Genomic DNA, 21,923 nt, shown 5'->3' on the forward strand with positions numbered 1-21,923 from the left:
GTCGAACTGCTTTGCTTTATCTTGGCCAGGTCGCAATTGTAAATGAGAACTTGTTCGCAACTTGCCTACCTGGTTAAATAAAGGTAAAATAAATAAATAAAATAAACTGATGAGTCAACAGGGTCAATAGAAGGAAGGCTCTGAGGGTCAGGTCTTGACACGTTCCTGAATAACATAGCAACACCTGCTTCTCTTTTGTTCCCACAAGTGAGTGTGGAGGCCGATAACATCAGAGGGCACCATCATACCACCTCCTTGAATGGCCTACTCCTTGAACTTTGCAGTTATGTCTAAAAATACACTATTTTGCTAAGAACATGTATTTTTAACCTTAAGTTTGTGTAAGCCTACATTACTGTATTTATTATACGTGGGATATTGTTTTTCAACAAGATAAATTCAACATTAGCAGGAGCGCGTCTTTCAATGTGTTGTCCTTTGACCACTAGATGTCCTCAGTCATATTCAGATCATGATTCAAATGTATATTGATTGGCTGAAATGCACCAACCTTTGTGAGTAAAGCATAATGTTAAAAATATGGTTGTTTCATTTTATGATTGAAATAAAACAGAATACGATAAAATATCATGGAATACTATAGAATATACATCTTCCAGAATGTCATCATGACATGTTTAATAAACTGAAAAAAATGTTTAATAAAATGTGAGTTTTTGGTAGTAGCTCTTTTGGATATAATGTAAACCTTTTCTCAGCCCCTGCGTGCTGCCAGACAGTGCAAACTCAATGGATTATATTTTGCAGTCGGTTCGTTTCTTCAACCTTGAACCTACGTACAGAAGAAAACTATCCGGTAGGAACGCCTCCTTCCATGAATGTCAGCTCAATTGCCCAATGAGAGCACAGAGCAAGACAGCAGTTCCTGTTTCAGTGGGTATGTTTGCCTATGCAGCGAGAGGGATCCTGTCGAAACAAGGTACCAAACATGTCCTTAATTGTTATGTAGATAAAATGTAACTATCAAGATGTTGTCCACGGAGGTCATGCAAAAGTGTTTCAATGAAGTATAACGTCAGAACTCATGTAGGCCTACATTGAAGTTGGCGTTTGCTAGAGAGAGTGGATACGTTAATTTCTGTGCTCTCTAGTCACTTTTCCAAGACTATGATTGAGGATGTGTTGTTTTGGTATTCAGTTATTTTCTATGTTTATTTCCTAGCTACTACAATATATCAAACTTGACCCTGGTGTATTAATAACAGAAAATAGAGTTTGCTTCAGTATTTTAGAATCGACTATTCTTTGCATGCAAACTATCCAGAATAATTATATTTTCAAATATTATTTTTCCTTTGACCGCAGGAAGTTGGTTGCACCTTAATTGGGGCAGACAGGCTCATGGTAAGGGTTGGATCAGGGGGTGGAATGGTATCAAATGCATTAAACACATGGTTTCCATGTGTTTGATGCCATTCCATTTACTCCATTCCAGCCATTATTATGAGGCATCCTTGCAGCAGCCTCCACTGCCTTTGATAATTTATTGAGTTTTAAAGCATTAAATAGTCTATCACTGGGTCTCAACCGCAAAATCTAAGTTAGATTGTATTGCTGGAGTGATTCAATGAAATGCTTTGGCAATGTGTGGTGGTGATCAATGTCAAAGTTCAAGAGTTTGTCCGATACGAGATTAAAGAGGCACCCCAGACTTTAAATCACCCAACATTATACAGTAGCCTACTGGGGATTAGCTGACCAGAGAGGGTCTTGAAAACTGGCTTTATTCCTGCCATTGTTTCTTTAGTCATAATTTCATTATGAATCATGCATTGGCTGGCCTGATTTTGTATTGTGGAAACAAAAATGTTAATTGTTCATTGATTAATCAATTGTTGATTATTGATCTATGTGTATTCTGAAGTGTTGGTTTGTGTTTCTAGGCATTGTGTGTGAGGGTCCCTTCTTCTGATGCTACCTGGACCTCCACAGAGCCCGGGCCTGCTGTGGAATTCCCATCCCTCAGAAAGAACGACAGCTGGGACAGAGAACAGACAGCAACGTCCACATACAGGAGAAATAATAGCCTGGAAGTTCATAGAGGTGGACTGGAAGAGAAGGGACAGTCCTGAATGTGTAGTACAGTAGAAACACCATCTATGTCAGAGATTAACAGGGTGATAGCTGCTTTTCTGTAATGTCCATCCACCTGGGCAAGATTGAATCAGTGTTATCAACTCAGTACCACGTCTCAATTGTTGCTCAGTAAACATGAGCGTGGTATCTCTACCCAAAGGAAAGTCGGCCAGTAACCCCATACACTGGAAACGGCATCATGCAATGTGATTGGTTTTGTTACAAACGCTAAATAATTTCAGAGCCAGCATTCACTAAAACGGTGGTTTGCATCATTTGGAGAGAGCAAATCTAAATTATTTGTATTTATTTTTTTACCTTGGAAATTAACAGTTTACAACCTTTAGATTTTTGCTCCAAGAGATTGGACTGATTACCTCTGGAATCATGGGGGCCACTGGTTATGGATACTATCGTATGGTTATCTTCTTCTCCATGTTTACTGGCTACTCCCTGTACTACTTCAACAGGAAGACCTTCTCTTTTGTCATGCCCTCTGTGATGGAGGAGATTAAACTGGACAAGGATGACTTGGGTAAGAGCAGTCTTATGCTATATACGGTTGAAGTCGGAAGTTTACAGCCACCTCAGTTTTTCACAATTCCTGACATTTAATCCTAGTAAAAATTCCCTGTCAGTTAGGATCACCACTTTATTTTAAGAATGTGAAATGTCAGAATAATACTAGTGATTTATTTAAGCTTTTATTTCTTTCATCACATTCCCAGTGGGTCAGAAGTTTACATAGACTCAATTAGTGTTTTGTAGCATTGCCTTTAGATTGTTTAACTTGGGTCAAATGTTTCGGGTAGCCTTCCACAAGCTTCCAAACAATAAGTTGGGTGAATTTTGGCCCATTCCACCTGACAGAGCTGGTGTAACTGAATTAGGCTGGTAGGCCTCCTGGCTCGCACACACTTTTTCAGTTCTGCCCATTTATTTTCTATAGGATTGAGGTCAGGGCTTTGTGATGGCCACACCAATACCTTGACTTTGTTGTCCTTAAGCCATTTTGCCACAACTTTGGAAGTATGCTTGAGGTCATTGTCCATTTGGAAGATCCATTTGCGACCAAGCTTTAACTTCCTGACTGATGTCTTGAGATGTTGCTTCAATATAGCCACATCATTTTCTTCCTCATGATGCCATCTATTTTGTGAAGTGCACCTGTCCCTCCTGCAGCAATGACCCTCACAACATGATGCTGCCACCCCCGTGCTTCACGGTTGGGATGGGTGTTCTTCGGCTTGCAAGCCTCCCCCTTTTTCCTCCAAACATATCAATGGTCATTTATGGCCAAACGGTTCTATTTTTATTTCATCAGACCAGAGGACATTTCTCCAAAAAGTGCAATCTTTGTCCCCATGTGTAGTTGCAAACCGTAGTCTGGCTTTCTTATGGTGGTTTTGGAGCAGTGGTTTCTTCCTTGCTGAGCGGCCTTTCAGGTTATGTCAGTATAGGACTCATTTTTACTGTTTCCTCCAGCATCTTCACAAGGTCCTTTGCTGTTGTTCTGGGATTGATTTGCACTTTTCGCAGGTACGTTCATCTCTAGGATTCAGAATGCGTCTCCTTCCTGAGCGGTATGACGGCTGCGTGGTCCCATGGTGTTTATACTTGCATACTATTGTTTGTACAGATGAACGTGGTACCTTCAGGCGTTTGGAAATTGCTCCCAATGATGAACCAGACTTGTGGTCTTCAATTTTTTTTCTGAGGTCTTGGCTGATTTATTTTGTTTTTCTCATGATGTCAAGCAAAGAGGCACTGAGTTTGAAGGTAGGCCTTGAAATACATCCACAGGTACACCTCCAATTGACTCAAATTATGTCAATTAGCCTATCAGAAGCTTCTAAAGCCATGACATGATTTTCTGGAATTTTCCAAGCTGTTTAACGGCACAGTCAACTTAGTGTATGTAAACTTCTGACCCACTGGAAATATTGTACAGTGAGTTATAAGTGAAATAATCTGTCAACAATTGTTGGAAAAATTACTTGTGTCATGCACAAAGTAGATGTCCTAACCGACTTGCCAAAACTATAGTTTGTTAACAAGTAATTTGTGGAGTGGTTGAAAAACAAGTTTTAATGACACCAACCTAAGTATGTAAACTTCGGACTTCAACTGTAGTTCATCTTTATTGTGACATGCATCCTATGAAATGCTGTGTCAATTCATTCAATATTATGTGAGAGAATGTGCAGCAGTCACTGGAAGCAACTTTTATTAAGCACACTCTGTATAGAGATGACATTGTATTTATATTTAGTCAATTCACTGACCCACATAAGAAAATCACATAAGAAAATCAGTTTGGGCCTTCTATCTAAGGTTTAGAACCATGTTAAGATATATATCCCTTGTGATTGATGTCCTGTTAAGAATGTGTTTTCCTCTCCTGTCCTCTTAGGCCTGATCACCAGTAGTCAGACCATGGCCTATGCCATCAGTAAGTTCATCAGTGGTGTATTGTCCGACCAGATCAGCGCTCGCTGGCTCTTCTCCATTGGCCTCTTGGTGGTGGGGGGCATCAACGTGATCTTCTCATGGTCTTCCACTGTGACTGTGTTTTCTGCTCTGTGGTTTGTCAACGGTCTGGGCCAGGGCTTAGGCTGGCCACCATGTGGGAAGGTGCTGCGCAAGGTAAGACTGTTGCTCCTATAGGGAGAGGCTCCTGTAACAGACTGAGGTGAATTCACAATCAATACATAATGAAAACCATTCAGGAAATCCCTGAAGTAAGGAAACTCTCACACCTGAAGGCTTGCGCCGTCAGCCATCTGTGTTTTAACACTTGGCTTTACAATATGCACACTATTATTTTGGGAAGATATTTACACCCCACCCAAAAAACAGATCCCTTCGAAAAGAATAGTGACGAGAATGTGCTTCACCCTTTGCCTTTAGAGTGTACCTGTCACTCACCTCCCCCAAGTGTGGTCAGGAATTCGAACCCTTGCCATGACATAGCAGTGACCTTTTGGGCTAGAGATGGTGATTTCTGGCATGAAGTCACAACAGCTTATGCCAACTGTAATCTTGGAACACTGAGTGCTCATGGTGCCATGTCCATGAGTTAGGGGCCACAAGGAAATTACTATTTCATGGAGATTGAGCAATACTGTTCTCAATCAGCATATACTACTGCCTTCCTATTACATTTCACACTTGTTTTCTGTCATATGTATTTGAATGAACTACAGTGTAGATTATACTGTTGTCTATTTGTACAATATCTGAAGTAGATTTGAGTGCTATATGAATTCAACATGTGAGAGAAATAAAAATAATATACCGCTTATATAAATGTAATGTATTGGTGTTTTCCCCCATTCCTTACCCTCAACCATTCATGTCAATCCTTTATTTCCTGATACAATTAAATTCACAATGAGTTAAGACAACAGGGGGCCTCCTGGGTGGCGCAGTGGTTAAGGGCCACCAGAGACTGGGTTTGCGCCCAGGCTCTGTCGTAACTGGCCGCGACCGGGAGGTCTGTGGGGCGACACACAATTGGCATAGCGTCGTCCGGGTTAGGGAGGGATTGGCCGGTAGGGATATCCTTGTCTCATCGCGCACCAGCGACTCCTGTGGCGGGCCGGGCACAGTGCACGCTAACCAAGGTTGCCAGGTGCACGGTGTTTCCTCCGACACATTGGTGCGGCTGGCTTCTGGGTTGGATGCGCGCTGTGTTAAGAAGCAGTGCGGCTTGGTTGGGTTGTGTATCGGAAGACTCATGACCTTCAACCTTCGTCTCTCCCGAGCCCGTACAGGATTTGTAGCGATGAGACAAGATAGTAGCTACTAACAATTGGATACCATGAAATTGGGGAGAAAAAAGGGGGTAAAAACAACAGACAACAGGAGTCCTAAGAAGCTGCTGTCAATGATTGGGGAATAAAAGAACGTTCATCTCTAGGAGACACGGGATGGGTGGGAGTTAACAATGGGTGTGTCTATCAGAACACAAGGAGAGTGTAGCTTTTTTTTACAAAAACAGGTTTGTTGGCTTTTGTAGGCTTCAAGTAAGATGATACAAATGGTGATATAGATGGTTACACTAGGATGATACAGAAAGAATATATTGTTAATACAATATATTACATATACAATACTTACATCAAACTGAAAGAACTTAAAGCTATACATTAGCATCTATATACAATATTAGCACTCTGGGAAATAAACACAGGCTCAATCAAATTAGCTCCCAATGAGGCAGGTAAATACATTTATAATCCAGTGAGCTCCTAAAGTATTGGGACAGTGACACTTTTTTGTTTTGGCTCTGTACTCCAGCAATTTGGATTTTAAATGACGCATTGACTGAGGTTGAAGTGCAGACCGTCAGCTTTAATTTGAGGGTATTTCCATCCAAATCGGGTGAACTGTTTAGAAATTACAGTACTTTTTGTACATAGTCCACCCATTTTAGAGGGATCCAAAAGTATTGGGACAAATGTACTTATGTGTATTAAAGTAGTCAAAGTTTAGTATTTGGTCTATATTCCTAGCACGCAATGATTGATTATATATTGTGACTCTACATACTTTTTGGATGCATTTGCTGTTTGTTTTGGTTGTTTCAGATTATTTTGTGCCCAATAGAAAGTAATGGTAAATAATGTATTGTGTCATTTTAGAATATGGGACCAAATACCAAACATACCAAATGGAGGAAAATACCCTCAAATTAAAGCTGACAGTCTGCACAAAACAATAAGAGCACGGTCCTAATATTGAGTTGCACCCCCGTTTTGCCCTCAGAACAGCCTCAATTCGTCTGGGTATGGACTCTACAAAGTGTCTCAAGCGTTCCACAGGGATGCTGGCCCATGTTGACAACAATGCTTCCCACAGTTGTCAAGTTGGCTGTATGTCCTTTGGGTGGTGGACCATTTCTGATACTCAGAAAACTGATGAATGTGAAAAACCCAGCAGTGTTGCAATTCTTGACACACTCAAACTGGTGCGCCTGGCACCTACTACCAAACCCTGTTCAAAGGCACTTACATATTTGATTTATATACAGTACCAGTCAAAAGTTTGTACACATACTCATTCAAGGGTTTTTCTTTATTTTTACATTGTAGAATAATAGTGAATACATCAAAACTATGAAATAACACATGGAATCATGTTGTAACCTAAAAAGTGTTATTTTATAGTTGAGATTCTTCATAGTAGCCATCCATTACCTTGATGACAGGCTGCACACTTGGCATTCTCTCAACCAGCTTCATGATGTAGTCACCTGGAATGCATTTAAATGAACAGGTGTGCCTTGTTAAAAGTACATTTTTCGAATTTCTTTCCTTATTATTGCATTTGAGCCAATCAGTTGTGTTGTGACGAGGTAGGGGTGGTATACAGAATATAGACATATTTGGTAAAAGACTGGCTCTCATGAAAGGAAGACCCAGAGTCACCTCTGCTGCAGAGGATAAGTTCATTAGAGTTACCAGCCTCAGAAATTGCAGCCCAAATAAATATTTCAGAGTTCAAGTAACAGACGCATCTCAACATCAACTGTTCAGATGAGACTGATGCAAAGAAACCACTACTAAAGGACACTAATAAGAAGAGACCTGCTTATGCCAAGAAACATGGACAATGGTCATTAGACTGGTGAAAATCTGTCCTTTAGTCTGATGAGTCCAAATTTTAGATTTTTGGTTCCAACCGGCGTGTCTTGGTGAGACGCAGAGTAGGTGAATGTATGATCTCTGCATGTGTGGTTCCCACTGTGAAGCATGGAGGAGGAGATGTGATGCTGTGGGGGTGCTTTGCTGGTGAACTTGTCTGGGATTTATTTAGAATTAAAGGCACACTTTACCAGCATGGGTACCACAGCATTCTGGAATGCTTTTCCAACAGTCTTGAAGGAGTTCCCACATATGCTGTACACTTGTTGGCTGCTTTTCCTTCACACTGCTGTCCAACTCATCCCAAACCATCTCAATTGGGTTTAGTTCGGGTGATTGTGGAGTCCAGGTCATCTGATGCAGCACCATCACTCTCCTTCTTGGTCAAATAGCTCTTACACATTGTCCTGTTGAAAAACAACTGATAGTCCCACTAGGCGCAAACCAGATGGATGGGATGGCATATCGCTGCAGAATGCTGTGGTAGCCATGCTGATTAAGTGTGCCTTGAATTTTAAATAAATCACAGACAGTGTCACCAGCAAAGCACCCCTCCACCATAACACCTCCTCCATGCTTTACGGTAGGAAATACACATGCAGAGATCATCCGTTCACCCACACCGCGTCTCACAAAGACACGGCGGTTAGAACCAAAAATCTAACATTTGGACTCATCAGACCAAAGGACAGATTTCCACCTGTCTAATGTCCATTGCTCTTGTTTCTTGGCCCAAGCAAGTCTCTTCTTATTATTGGTGTCCTTTAGTTGTGGTTTCTTTGTAGCAATTTGACCATTCACGCAGTCTCGTCTGAACAGTTGATGTAGAGATGTCTGTTACTTGAGCTCTGTAAAGCATTTATTTGGGCTTCAATTTCTGAGGCTCATAACTCTAATGAACTTATCCTCTGCAGAGGTAACTCTGGGTCTTCCTTTCCTGTGGCGGTCCTCATGAGAGCCAGTTTCATCATAGCGCTTGATGGTTTTTGCGACTGCACGCACTTGAAGAAACTTTAAAAGTTCTTGAAATGTTCCACATTGACTGACTTTCATGTCTTAAAGTAATGATGGACTGCCATTTCTCTTTGCTTATTTGAGCTCTTCTTGCCATAATATGGACTTGGTCTTTTACCAAATAGGGCTATCTTCTGTATACCACCCCTACCTTGTCATAACACAACTGATTGGCTCAAAATCATTAAGAAGGAAAGAAATTCCACAAATGAACTTTTAACAAGGCACACCTGTTAATTGAAATGCATTCGAAGTGACTACCTCATGAAGCTGGTTGAGAGAATGCCAAGAGTGTGCAAAGCTGTCATCAACGCAAAGGGTGGCTATTTGAAGAATCTCAAATATAAAATATATTTTTATTTGTTTAACTTTTTTGGTTCCTACATGATTACATATGTGTTATTTCATAGTTTTGATGTCTTCAATATTATTGTAAAAAGAGAGAAACCCTTGAATGAGTGGGTGCTCTAAAACTTTTGACTGGTAGTGTATGTAAAAAATAATGGTGTGTATAAATAGAAATGTTTACAGTAGTAGTTATATAGAATGAGCCATGACCAGAATACAGTATATACATATAAAGTGGGTAAAACAGTATGTAAACATTATTAATAAGGTGACCAGTGATCAATGACTATGTACATAGGGCAGGAGTGTCAAAGGTGCATGGTAGAGTACAAGGTGGTAGCCTGCTAGTAACATTGACTAAGGTTCAAGGCAGGGTACTGGGCGGAGCCCGGCTAGTGGTGACTGTTTAACATTCTGATGCCCTGGAGATTGAAGCTGTTTATCATTCTCTCGGTCCCAGCTCTGAGGCACCTTTACTGTCCTCGCCTCCTAAATGGTAAATGGTGAATAGGCCGTGGCTCGGTTGGCTGAGGTCCTTGATGATCTTCTTGGCCTTCCTGTGACACCAGGTGCTGTAGAAGTCCTGGACTTGTCAGTGTACCCCCAGTGATGAGTTGGCCTGACCGCAACACCTTCTGGAGAGTCCTTCGGTTGCGGACGACGCAATTGCCGTACCAGGCAGTGATACAGCCCAACAGGATACTCTCAATGGTGTTTCTGTAAAAGTTCATAAGAGTCTTAGGGGTCAAGCCAAATTTCTTCAGCCTCCTTCACAACACTTTGTGTGAAGGGACCATGTCAGGTTGTCAGTGATGTGCAAGCCGAGGAACTTGATGCTTTTGAATTGACCCTCTCCACTGCAGCCCCATCTGTGGATAGGGGCGTGTTCTCTCTGCTGTCGCCTGTAATCCACACTCGGCTCCTTCGTTTTGTTGATATTGAGGGAGGTTATTTTTCTGGCACCGCTCCACCAGGGCTCTCCCCTCCTCCCTGTAGGCTGCCTCGTCATTGTTGGTAATCAAGCCTACCACTGTTGTCGTCAGCAAACTTGATGATTGAGTTGGAGACCGTTGGTGAACAGGGAGTACAGCAGAGGACTGCGCACGCACCCCTGTAGGGTCCGGTATTGAGGGTCAGCATGGTGGAGTTGTTGCCTACTTGGGGTAGGCCCACTTCAGGAAGTCCAGGACCCAGTTGCACAGGGAGGGTCTCAGACCCACGGCTCTAAGCTTAGTAATGAGCTTGGAGGCCACTATGGTGTTGGAAGCTGAGCTATAGTAGATCAAATCGAAGTTTATTTGTCACATGCGCCGAATACAACAAGTGTAGACCTTATAGCGAAACTCTTACTTACAAGCCCTTCACAGGAACAGCATTCTCATTTATCTTGTGCAAGTTTGATAGGGCAGTGTGCAGTGCAATGGCGATTGCGTTGTCCATTGATCTGTTGAGGCGGTATGCGAATTGTAGTGGGTCTAGGGTGTCGGGTAAGGTGGTGATATGATCTTTAACTTAGCCTCTAAAAGCACTTCATGATGACACAAGTGAGTGCTACGTGGGCAACCAATATTTAGTTGTTACCTTTGCTTTCTTGGGTACAGGAACATCCTGAAGCGAGTGGGTACAACAGACTGGGATATGGAGATATTGAATATGTTCGTAAACATCCAGTTGGTCTGCACATGCACTGAGGATGTGGATTGGGATGCCTTCTGGGCCGGAAGCCTTGCAAGGGTTAACCCGCTTAAATGACTTACTAACGTCGGCCACAGAGAACGAGAGCACACAGCTCGTGGTGGGGCATTTAAAGGGCTAGTTCCACCCCTTTTAGGTGGTGGTGATCTGAATAATTACATTGAATGAGGTGTGTGGTGACCAATAGGTGGCAGGCTCCCCTCCAGTGTAGAAGGGACGTGGGGGGAATTTGTAAAAATGGAATAAGAACAATGCAGATAGCACCTCAGCCGGACTGTTTGAACAGTGCAGGGGGTAGTGGTGGACTGCTGGTTCTGTGCTTAGCACTCTGGATCAATATGGTATTAAAGCAACCTGCAGGCAGGATTAAGTGGTCAGCCGGCAAATTGATTATGTTACTGTTAATTGCTGCGGTCACCATTTCAGTGGCGTTATGGCTTGAGCTACATTACATCACTTTAGACAACTCGGCACAGCTTCAGAGGTTGTTAACTGATGACACTGTTTACAGTATTGACAGATAAAACCATAAAATAAGTATCCACAGTGGTCTGAGTTTAGTATCAAAGTGAAAATGTTTTGACTTGCCTTTCTACATGTCTAGATGTCAGATCTATTTTACTGTTCTCAGTGTTCTCATTCTATAGTTTACATATTCATGCCATCAACATATCTGTTCTCTGTTCTCAGTGGTTTGAGCCGTCTCAGTTTGGGACATGGTGGGCAGTGCTGTCCTGCAGCATGAACCTGGCCGGTGGATTGGGTCCTCTCCTGGCTATGGTATTGCTTCAGTACTACGACTGGAGGACTATCCTGTCCATGTCAGGCATCATCTGTGCATCCTTTTCTGTCATCTGCCTGGTGTTCATAAAGAACGAACCCAAAGACGTGGGCCTGCCCAGCATTGAGGCCTCAGCCAAGAAAGGAGGTGAGGAGAAAAAAAGCTGTTACCGCAGGACAGAGGGACTGTTTTGCATTTGTTGATTTTGTGTGTTTTAAGATCCATGTGTACATTTTGATTGGCTATATCCATATGTATTGCTCTGGTTACTCTGTCCAACAGACTTGGAGCATAATCATTAAAAACATGTTTTCTTTTTGTTTTATCCTGCAGTAGCCAACTGTGACAGTACTCTGAGTGAGTTCCTGCTGTCTCCATACCTGTGGGTGCTGTCCCTAGGCTACCTGGTAGTGTTCGGGGTGAAGACGGCATGCACTGACTGGGGCCAGCTCTATCTCATTCAGGATAAGGGCCAGACTGTCCTCATAGGTAACGCACACACACAATTTACAAGTGTATATCTAGGTATTTGCCTAACATCATGTACCGTACCAGTCAAAAGTTTGGACACACGTACTCATTCAAGGGTTTTTCTTTATTTTTACAATTTTCTACATTGTAGAATAATAGTGAAGACATCAAAACTATGAAATAATATATATAGAATCATGTAGTAACCAAAAAAGTGTTAAACATATCAAATATTTTTGAGACTCTTCAAAGTAGCCACCCTTTCCTCAACCAGCTTCACCTGGAATGCTTTTCCAACAGTCTTGAAGTAGTTCCCACATATGCTGAGCACTTGTTGGATGCTTTTCCTTCACTCTGCTGTCCAACTCATTTGTGTTGAGGTCGGGTGATTGTGGAGGCCAGGTCATCTGATGCAGCACTCCATCACTATCTTTGGTCAAATAGCCCTTATACAGACTGGAGGTGTGTTAGGTCATTGTCCGGTTGAAAAACAAATGACAATCCCACTAAGCGCAAACCAGATGGGATGGCGTATCGCTGCAGTGTGCCTTGAATTCAAAATAAATCACTGACCGCTTCACCAGCGAAGCACCCACACACCATTACACCTCCTCCTCTATGCTACTCTGCGTCTCACAAAGACACGGTGGTCTCAAATTTGGACTCATCAGACCAAAGAACAGATTTCCACCAGTATAATGTCCATTGCTTGTGTTTATTTGCCCAAGCAAGTCTCTTCTTATTATTGGTGTCCTTTAGTAGTGTTTTCTTTGAAGCAATTCAACAATGGCCTGATTCAGACAGTCTCCTCTGAATTGTTGATGTCCTTGTGAAGCATTTATTTTGGCTGCAATTTCTGAGGCTTGTAACTCTAATGAAGTTATCCTCTGTAGCAGACTGAACTTCATGTCTTAAAGTAGTGATGGACTATTGTTTCTCTTTGTTTATTTGAGCTGTTCTTGCCATAATATGGACTTGGTCTTTTACCAAATAGGGCTATCTTCTGTATACCACTCCTACATTGTCACAACACAACTGATTGGCTCAGACACATTAAAAAGGAAAGACATTCCACATATTAACAAGGCACACCTGTTAATTGAAATTCATTCCAGGTGACTTCCATTCCACCTCATGAATCTGGTTGAGATAATGCCAAGAGTGTGCAAAGCTGTCATCAAGACAAAGGGTGACTACTTTGAAGAATCTCAGATTTGTTTAACAGTTTTTTGGGGTACTACATGATTCCATATGTGTTATTTCATAGTTTTGATGTCTTCACTATTATTCTACAATGTAGAAAATAGTAAAAATAAAGAAAAACCCTTGAATGAGTAGGCGTGTCCAAACTTTTGATTGGTACTATATGTCATCCAAAGGCAGTTCCTACATGAGTGCCTTGGAGGTTGGAGGTCTGGTGGGCAGCCTCGCTGCTGGCTTCCTGTCTGACAGGGCTGTTGCAAGGGTGAGTGACAACACCAATCACACATCAAAATAAGTGTTTACATCACTCTGCATTGTTTTTATTGTCTTATTGTCCCACAGCAAGGTTTGGGTACCCATGGTAACCCTCGCCATGTCCTCCTCCTCTCCATGATGGCTGGCATGTTTTTGTCCCTATACCTGTTCCGTGTCACTATCACAGCTGAGGCCCTAAAGGTACATTAAATTCAACATTCCCATTAAAATCCCAGTCATTTCATGGTGGTGTTTTTGCAAGTTTTCAGTTGTTACTCCTCGTTTAAAGAATAATGTATGTAAAACTATAATCTGTGCCATTTATATTTTCTCGTCACATCACTGTTCCCACAGGAAGCTCCCGTCTGGGTAGTGGCCCTTCATCCTCTCTCTGTCCTTATTGGCCTGTCAGAGAAAGAGGTAGCCATTATAACGAATTTACTCAAATGTGTTTGTAGCTTACTTTGTTTATACTCTATCACATAACGTCCTGAGTCATCGGCAACACTATCTGTTGAAAAATGTATATTGGTTGCAAGAACAGGAATATTTATACTGAACAAAAATATAAACGAAAAATGTAAAGTGTTGGTCCCATTTTTCATGAGCTGAAATAAAAGATCCCAGAAGTGTTCCATATGTACAAAACTCTTATTTTTCTAAAATGCACAAATTTGTTTACATCCCTGTTACTGAACATTTATCCTTTGCCAAGATAATCCATCCACCTGACAGGTGTGGCATATCAAGAAGCTAATAGTTTGATAATTACACAGGTGAACCTTGTGTTGGGGGCAATAAAAGGCCACTCTAAAATGTGCAGTTTTGTCACACAACACAATGCCACAGTTTTGAGGGAGTGTGCAATTGGCATGCTGACAGTTCCACCAGAACTGTTGCCAGATAATTTAATGTTAATTTCTCTACCATAAGCCACCTACAACGTTGTTTTAGAGAATTTGGCAGTACATCCAACCGGCCTCACAACTTCAGACCACGTGTAACCACGCCAGCCCAGGACCTCCACATCCAGCTTCTTTACCTGCGGGATCGTCTTAGACCAGCAACACGGACAGCTGATGAAACTGAGGAGTATTTCTGTCTGTGATAAAGCCCTTTTGTGGGAATAAACTGATTGGCTAGCCCTGGCTCCCAAGTGGGTGGGCCTGGCTCCCATGGCTACACCCCAGCCCAGTCATGTGAAATCCATAGATGAGCGCCTAATGAATTGATTTCAATTGACTGACTTCCTTATATGAACTGTAACTCAGTAAAATCTTTGAAATTGTTGCATGTTGCGTTTTTTATATTTTTATTCAGTATATATTTATCTGAGTTGTAGACCAATTTGAAATGATGTATATGAAAAAACATTCATTACGTTTTATATTCTGTTTCATATTCTCTCATCTAGATCTGGATACTTTCCCTGGGTGCTATGTTCGGATTCTCCTCTTATGGACCCATCGCATTGTTTGGTGTGATAGCCAATGAAAGTGCTCCAGCAAACTATTGTGGGTCCTCCCATGCCATCGTAGCTCTCATGGCCAATGGTAAGTCTCCTATATTGGTTCCTTTTTATCTGTATTCTCAAAAACACAACGCATGGTTCTGGAATTCTGCAATTCTCTGAGACATTCATATCAGTAAGCTAGCTGTGTTTTTATTGGTTGCAGTTGGGGCTTTCTTTGCGGGACTCCCCTTCAGCACCATCGCTAAGTACTACAGCTGGGACATGGCCTTCTGGGTAGCTGAAGTGACCATTGCCGTGACGACAGTCATCTTCTTTCTGTTCCGTAACATTCGCACCAAAATGGGCCACATCCCCCAGAAAATGGATTGATTGATCTCTGCATCTCCTGAGCTATGCACAGGTTCCTGCTGTGTGACTGGGTGAATATTCTACAGCAAGGGTTGTTGGACTGGCTGCACATTACATAGCCCCTAAAGTACTAGCCTCCTATCCTTGGAAACACAACACTGTGTCATAGTGATCTCACCTCGAGACGTTTTAGATGTTAGCAACCATGTTTTCTAAAAGGATACTTTGCTACACTTTAGTTTGCCATTTAATGCACCGTCAGAATCAAACTCCTCACCAGCCGTACAGTTCTAAGCACCTATGGCATCTACACCTACGGCATCCACTCACAGTAATGACTTCAAAAAGTATAGTATATCATGTAGGCCTAAGTCCTAAATTTCAAATAATCTGTTCTCTTACCACTTATTTAGTCGGTATAATAACTAATATTATTTGAAGCATGTTGTTGATACACAGTGAATCTGCTGTCCATTGCATTGATTGCCTTCAGTGGATGCCAAATGTCTTGAAGTTCCCGAATGCTTCATTGATGAGCCAGTATTAAAAAGATATATGTATAGAAATTTGCACAAAACGGTAATGTTTGACGATCACAGTAGTATTTCCCTTTCACTAATTCTTCATTTATAAAATAATGTTCAGTCAGGAAAATAGATACTTTACGACAAACACGACATCTATTTTTGATGACATACTGGCTTTACTAAATGGACTTTTAAAGTTTAGAGATCTTAGCTAGTTGTCTATGAAAATATTTAAATGCATCAACCTAAAAGGGATAGTTCAGGATCCCCAGAGTCAGATGAACATTTTAATGTATCTATGTGCAGTTTGAAGGAAAGTGCTAACTTAAGGTGATGTAGCTGTGTGAAAAAGTGTGTAATCTATGGGGGTGAAATATATTTAGGCTAACTATAATTTTTTTTCTCTATTGTTGTTTCAAATACTGTTATTATTACACAGAAATTGATTTCCCCTACACATTTTTCAACATACAGTGGGGCAAAAAAGTATTTAGTCAGCCACCAATTGTGCAAGTTCTCCCACTTAAAAATATGAGAGGTCTGTAATTTTCATCATAGGAACACTTCAACTTTGACAGACAAAATCCAGAAAAAAAATCCAGAAAATCACATTGTAGGATTCTTTTACGAATTTATTTGCAAATTATGGTGGAAAATAAGTATTTGGTCATCTACAAACAAGCAAGATTTCTGGCTCTCACAGACCTGTAACTTCTTCTTTAAGAGGCTCCTCTGTCCTCCACTCGTTACCTGTATTAATGGCACCTGTTTGAACTTGTTATCAGTATAAAAGACACCTGTCCACAACCTGAAATAGTCACACTCCAAACTCCACTATGGCCAAGACAAAAGAGCTGTCAAAGGACAACAGAAACACAATTGTAGACCTGCACCAGGCTGGGAAGACTGAATCTGCAATAGGTAAGCAGCTTGGTTTGAAGAAATCAACTGTGGGAGCAATTATTAGGAAATGGAAGACATACAAGACCACTGATAATCTCCCTCAATCTGGGGCTCCACGCAATTTTGACCCCCGTGGGGTCAAAATTATCACAAGAACGGTGAGCAAAAATCCCAGAACCACATGGGGGGACCTAGTGAATGACCTGCAGAGAGCTGGGACCAAAGTAACAAAGCCTACCATCAGTAACACACTACGCCGCCAGGGACTCAAATCCTGCAGTGCCAGACGTGTCCCCCTGCTTAAGCCAGTACATGTCCAGGCCCGTCTGAAGTTTGCTAAAGAGCATTTGGATGATCCAGAAGAAGATTGGGAGAATGTCATATGGTCAGATGAAAACAAAATATAACTTTTTGGTAAAAACTGTGTTTGGAGGACCAACGAATGCTGAGTTGCATCCAAAGAACACCATACCTACTGTGAAGCATGGGGGTGGAAACATCATGCTTTGGGGCTGTTTTTCTGCAAAGGGACCAGGACGACTGATCCGTATAAAGGAAAGAATGAATGGGGCCATGTGTTGTGAGATTTTGAGTGAAAACCTCCTTCCATCAGCAAGGGCATTGAAGATTAAATGTGGCTGGGTCTTTCAGCATGACAATGATCCCAAACACACCGCCCAGGGTAAAGAAGGAGTGGCTTCGTAAGAAGCATTTCAAGGTCCTGGAGTGGCCTAGCCAGTCTCCAGATCTCAACCCCATAGAAAATCTTTGGAGGGAGTTGAAAGTCCGTGTTGCCCAGCAACAGCCCCAAAACATCACTGCTCTAGAAGGAGATCTGCATGGAGGAATGGGCCAAAATACCAGCAACAGTGTGTGAAAACCTTGTGAAGACTTACAGAAAACGTTTGACCTCTGTCATTGCCAACAAAGGGTATATAACAAAGTAATGAGAAACTTTTGTTATTGACCAAATACTTGCACAATTGGTGGCTGACTAAATACTTTTTTGCCCCACTGTATAGTAATTTCAGAATCACCCAAGTTCTGTAGCCTATGCTGTTGCGGATGCAACACTTTCTAGCTGTGGGCATAGTTGTTCATGCAGTGGTTACAATGCAGATATCACTTAGCCACTTCGGGAGGGAAGAGGCTAGGTATCACATACAACATTCTCATTAAAGGTCTGCGGTGAAGCTGTGGGAGCAAACGAGTTTGGTTCGGGGATAAACACCGTTTGAACATGCAAATCTGATTGTACCAGAGCGTTTGATTTATTGAAATATCAGCTGCAATTTAACTTCGGAGTAGCTTTTTCCTTTCTGAGGGCTAACCTGGGACATTTCCGGATTGCCAAAATCCCGATTCCCGAACTATCCCTTTAATAATGTGAAGTCTTGAAAGGATTAAGGTATGCACACAGTCCAAGTGTTTGTCACAGGATACTATTTTGTCACTAAATGTTTTGTTATTAGACAATGTGGTCACAGATCCTGGGTTTACACAGGTATACCAATTCTGATATTTTCCCCAATTATTGGTAGAAGAGCTGATCTGATTTGTGAAAAAATATCAGAATTAGATTTCTGAGCCTGGTCACATACTGTATGAGCTGTGGCCAACTCTTCTATGTTTGCATTTACACCGGCAGCTCAATTCTAATGTTTATTTCTTCACTAATTGGTCTCTGAAATAGATCAGATATTGTTTTATAGCTGATTTGATTGGTCAAAAGACCAATTAGTTGGGGGGGAAAAATATCCGAAATGGGCTGCCTGTGGAAATGCAGCCAAAGAGGCTAATCAGACTGGAACACCAGGCTCGCATCATCCTGATATTCTCACAAAAGTATGAAATGTTGCGTTTATACACTGGTAGCCTAATTCTGATCTTTTGCCCAATTATTGGCAAAATAGCTGATCTGATTGGTCAAAATACCAATTAGTGAAATAAAAAATCAGAATTGGGCTGTCTGTGTCAACACATCCACTGGTTACATTCCCCTGCTCAGACGTTGCATGCATCAAGCAATGGTTTCGTTCCACGTCATCGACTGTCATTGACTGACAGATTGCTATAACATATGATGTGGTTAGCTGATACTTAAAATACCTATTCAGGCTCTGTAAGATCTGGCATGCATCAGCAACGCCTGGGCTGAGCATTGCGCCCAATGGTTGCGTTTACACAGGCAGCCTTATTCTGATCTTTTACCAATAATTGGTATTTCGGCCAATCATAGTAATACTGTGAAATTATAATAATGCCATTTTTTTGTGTAAGAGCTGTTTGAAAAGACAGCCTGAAATTTCAGCCTGTTTTGGTGGAATGGAGTTTTGGCCTTCCTGGTGTTATCACCAGGCGGTAAATTAGATAATAGACCAATAAGAAAGAGTTACAGACATCTTGGCTAATAACTGCTAAATTGACAGTTTTCCCTCCCAGACAGTCTTAGCTAAATTCTTACTTGAGAAATTGCTCATTGCTAAGAAGCTATTTTTGTTTGTTTTAAAATGGTAAACAAATAATCACAGAAAGGTACTTGTACCCAGAAATTTTTTGATATTGGGATAAAAATGGCTGCATTGGACCTTTTCACAAGCAGTTTTTAACTGAAAAATATTTATCTCACTATTCTGTGCCACTCAGGCATATTTGTCTAACTGGAATTATTGAAATGTTAAGGAAAACTAATAAAGAGCTATGAATGTATTGTCACCCTGTTCTTATTTCACCCTAAAGCCTGTTATGGACAGACCATTAATCATAAAACGTACTGGTTTTCTAATCCAATGTGCCTTGTAGGTTACATTTACCACAGAAATAGAAGTAACCAAATTGGGCACATTTTGCACATATTTGTTGGTTCTGCACTATGGGACTAAATGAAAAAAAATATGTACTGGGCAAAAATATAAATGCAACAATTTCATTTTTTTTCCTGAGTTACAGTTCATACAAGGAAATCAGTCAATTTAAATAAATTAATTTTGGCCCTAATAGAAGGCAAGGCAAGCATTCTGGAGTCGCATCTTTACTGTTGACGTTGAGACTAGTGTTTTGAGGGTACTATTTAATGAGGCTGCCAGTTGAGGACTTGTGAGGCGTCTGTTGCACCTGTGTAATGATGCTATTTAATCAGCTTCTTGATATGCCACACCTGTCAGGTGGATAGATTATATTGGCAAAGGAGAAATGCTCAAGAACATTTGTGCACCAAATTTGATAGAAATAAGCTTTTTGTGGGTATGGAACATTTCTGGGATATTTTATTTCAGCTCATGAAGCATACGACCAACACTTTACATGTTGCGTTTAGATTTTTCTTCAGTATATATATTAGTCCCATAGTACAAAAACCTTCGTAGATGTTGGTCAGTGTATACAACAACAAAAAATCTCTACAATGTGATATGGCTGGATATGAAGAAAAAAATGTGAGGTACCAACGAGAAACTCAATGTCCCAGGAACGCAAGCTATTTAGGTTACCTCATGTTCGAGAGGATCAAATCGTAATGTATTATGAGTCCGACTCTACAAATAATAATGAGTAGTTATTTATGATGCAAGGTTCTTTGTCGATCAGTCAGTCAGCAGTCACCTGCAAGGTCAAAACTAGTTACCACAGCCACAAAGTCAAACCCCAGCTATTTCTACAATTTATCTTCTTAAAATGTGATTTTTTTTAACCTAACCTTAAATGGTGACCAAGCTAATTTTTGTTTACATACATTTTTTATGATACAGACAATTTTGACTTTGTGGCTGTGCTATCTAATGTAAGGGAACACCCCCCTGAAATGTACAAAAAATGAATGGGAACATATTGGCACCGTACGAAACAAATACACGGTGTCCAATACCACTCAATTGGACGTCGTTTCATTCAAAGTTGATTGCAAATGCCACATGGTAAATGTCAAGTGTTAGACTGCAAAAATCCAACAGATGGCGAGTGCGCTCCACCGTAATTTTTCATATTGCAAATGTAACACAAGTCAAGACCCAAGAGTTACATTTTGAAAATGGATTTTTTGTTGTTGTCAATTACACGTGTAAGAACTGTATGAATATATTTTTGTCAAATTGAATTGAAGTTATTGCAAATGTACGAGGCTGTTTCTCGGTCTGAGAACCTTCTAGAGCCACATAACTCACCACGCACTATCGACCTGAGCTCTAGAACAGGTTTCTAAAGTTTCAGAACTCTAGGTCTGACGGTTCTTTAATAGTTCGAACAAAGGTAACTATTGCAGCCTCTGTCTCTCTACGCACCACACTATGTCCCTCTGTCCAAGCTGTGTGTGTGAGTTTTTCTTGGAAATTTTATGGGAGACATGACTGATTTACAGTTCATTAGGGTTGCCTAATCGCACATATGAAGTTTTGGAAAGATCTGACTTTTTTAACCCTTCGAAACAGCCCCTGTTACACCAATTATGGCACATCCGGTTGGCACAGGAAGCTAAAAGTAAACACATATCCTCATTGGGGTATGGTTTTACAGAATCCTGAGTTTTAAGTCTTTACGTTAAGAACTGACTGATTTACACAGGGTTGAATGCACTATTTCTATCAAACATCAGGTTTAGTATGGCAAAACACTTTTAGGGTGAATTTAATCACTTCTGGTTGCTTCAGGAAGCTTAGAATGAACACAGGTAGACCTCATAGTGGCCTGATGGATTGTCATTGAAGACAGGTTCATACGGCATTCATAACCCACATAGGCTTCAGGTTGAATTTAGGGGTGCAGGCAATGTATTCCTATGGGGAGAGAAGTCATTGAAAACTGTTTGATGTAAACACCTTCTTTTAACTGTTAAGGGTTAATGCCACACGGTCAAGGTTAGGCTTGCACAGATTGGGAGGACCTCAGGAATGTTCCTGAGGTCAAATTGTGCTTCTCACCCTAAAGGTTCTCCCACAGTCACCCAAAAGCAAATTAAATTTAGGGCCAGGCTTCATTTTGGGCCTACTTTTTCTCATGGTCGCTGCGCTTAGACCGAGCGAGCTACGGTCAAGCGGGGCATCTCGTTGAACTCGGCATCCTCCATCCTTGCTGTGTGTGTGTGAGAGAGAGCTTTTCTTTGACTGTTGGGAGAAATGACTGACTTCCAGTTCATGAGGGTTGCCTAATCACACATATGAAGTTTTGAA

General features: G+C 41.2%; 1 protein-coding gene across 1 annotated transcript; it reads left to right on the plus strand.

Moving 5' to 3' along the window:
• Positions 1–845: 845 nt before the first annotated feature.
• Positions 846–19,473, plus strand: LOC110537427 (glucose-6-phosphate exchanger SLC37A4). The gene is made up of 10 exons (XM_021623464.3): positions 846–940; positions 1,905–2,632; positions 4,511–4,743; positions 11,493–11,730; positions 11,917–12,072; positions 13,434–13,519; positions 13,600–13,713; positions 13,867–13,932; positions 14,927–15,065; positions 15,189–19,473. The coding sequence occupies exons 2-10, from the start codon at positions 2,485–2,487 to the stop codon at positions 15,353–15,355; spliced, it is 1,347 nt and encodes a 448-aa protein (XP_021479139.2). The 5' UTR covers positions 846–940; positions 1,905–2,484; the 3' UTR covers positions 15,356–19,473.
• The last annotated feature ends 2,450 nt before the right edge of the window (positions 19,474–21,923 follow it).

This window comes from Oncorhynchus mykiss, chromosome 12, assembly GCF_057628025.1.
Source record: "Oncorhynchus mykiss isolate SJ-2025 chromosome 12, ASM5762802v1, whole genome shotgun sequence".
NCBI classification, from domain to species: Eukaryota; Metazoa; Chordata; class Actinopteri; order Salmoniformes; family Salmonidae; genus Oncorhynchus; species Oncorhynchus mykiss.

Bases quoted from the DNA above. Each gene is read 5' to 3' on its own strand.
- LOC110537427 (XM_021623464.3), top strand. From the start codon at position 2,485: ATGGGGGCCACTGGTTATGGATACTATCGTATGGTTATCTTCTTCTCC. The intron at 13,520-13,599 runs GTGAGTGACAAC...ATTGTCCCACAG, and splicing joins CTGACAGGGCTGTTGCAAGG to CAAGGTTTGGGTACCCATGG. The intron at 13,933-14,926 runs GTAGCCATTATA...TCTCTCATCTAG, and splicing joins TTGGCCTGTCAGAGAAAGAG to ATCTGGATACTTTCCCTGGG.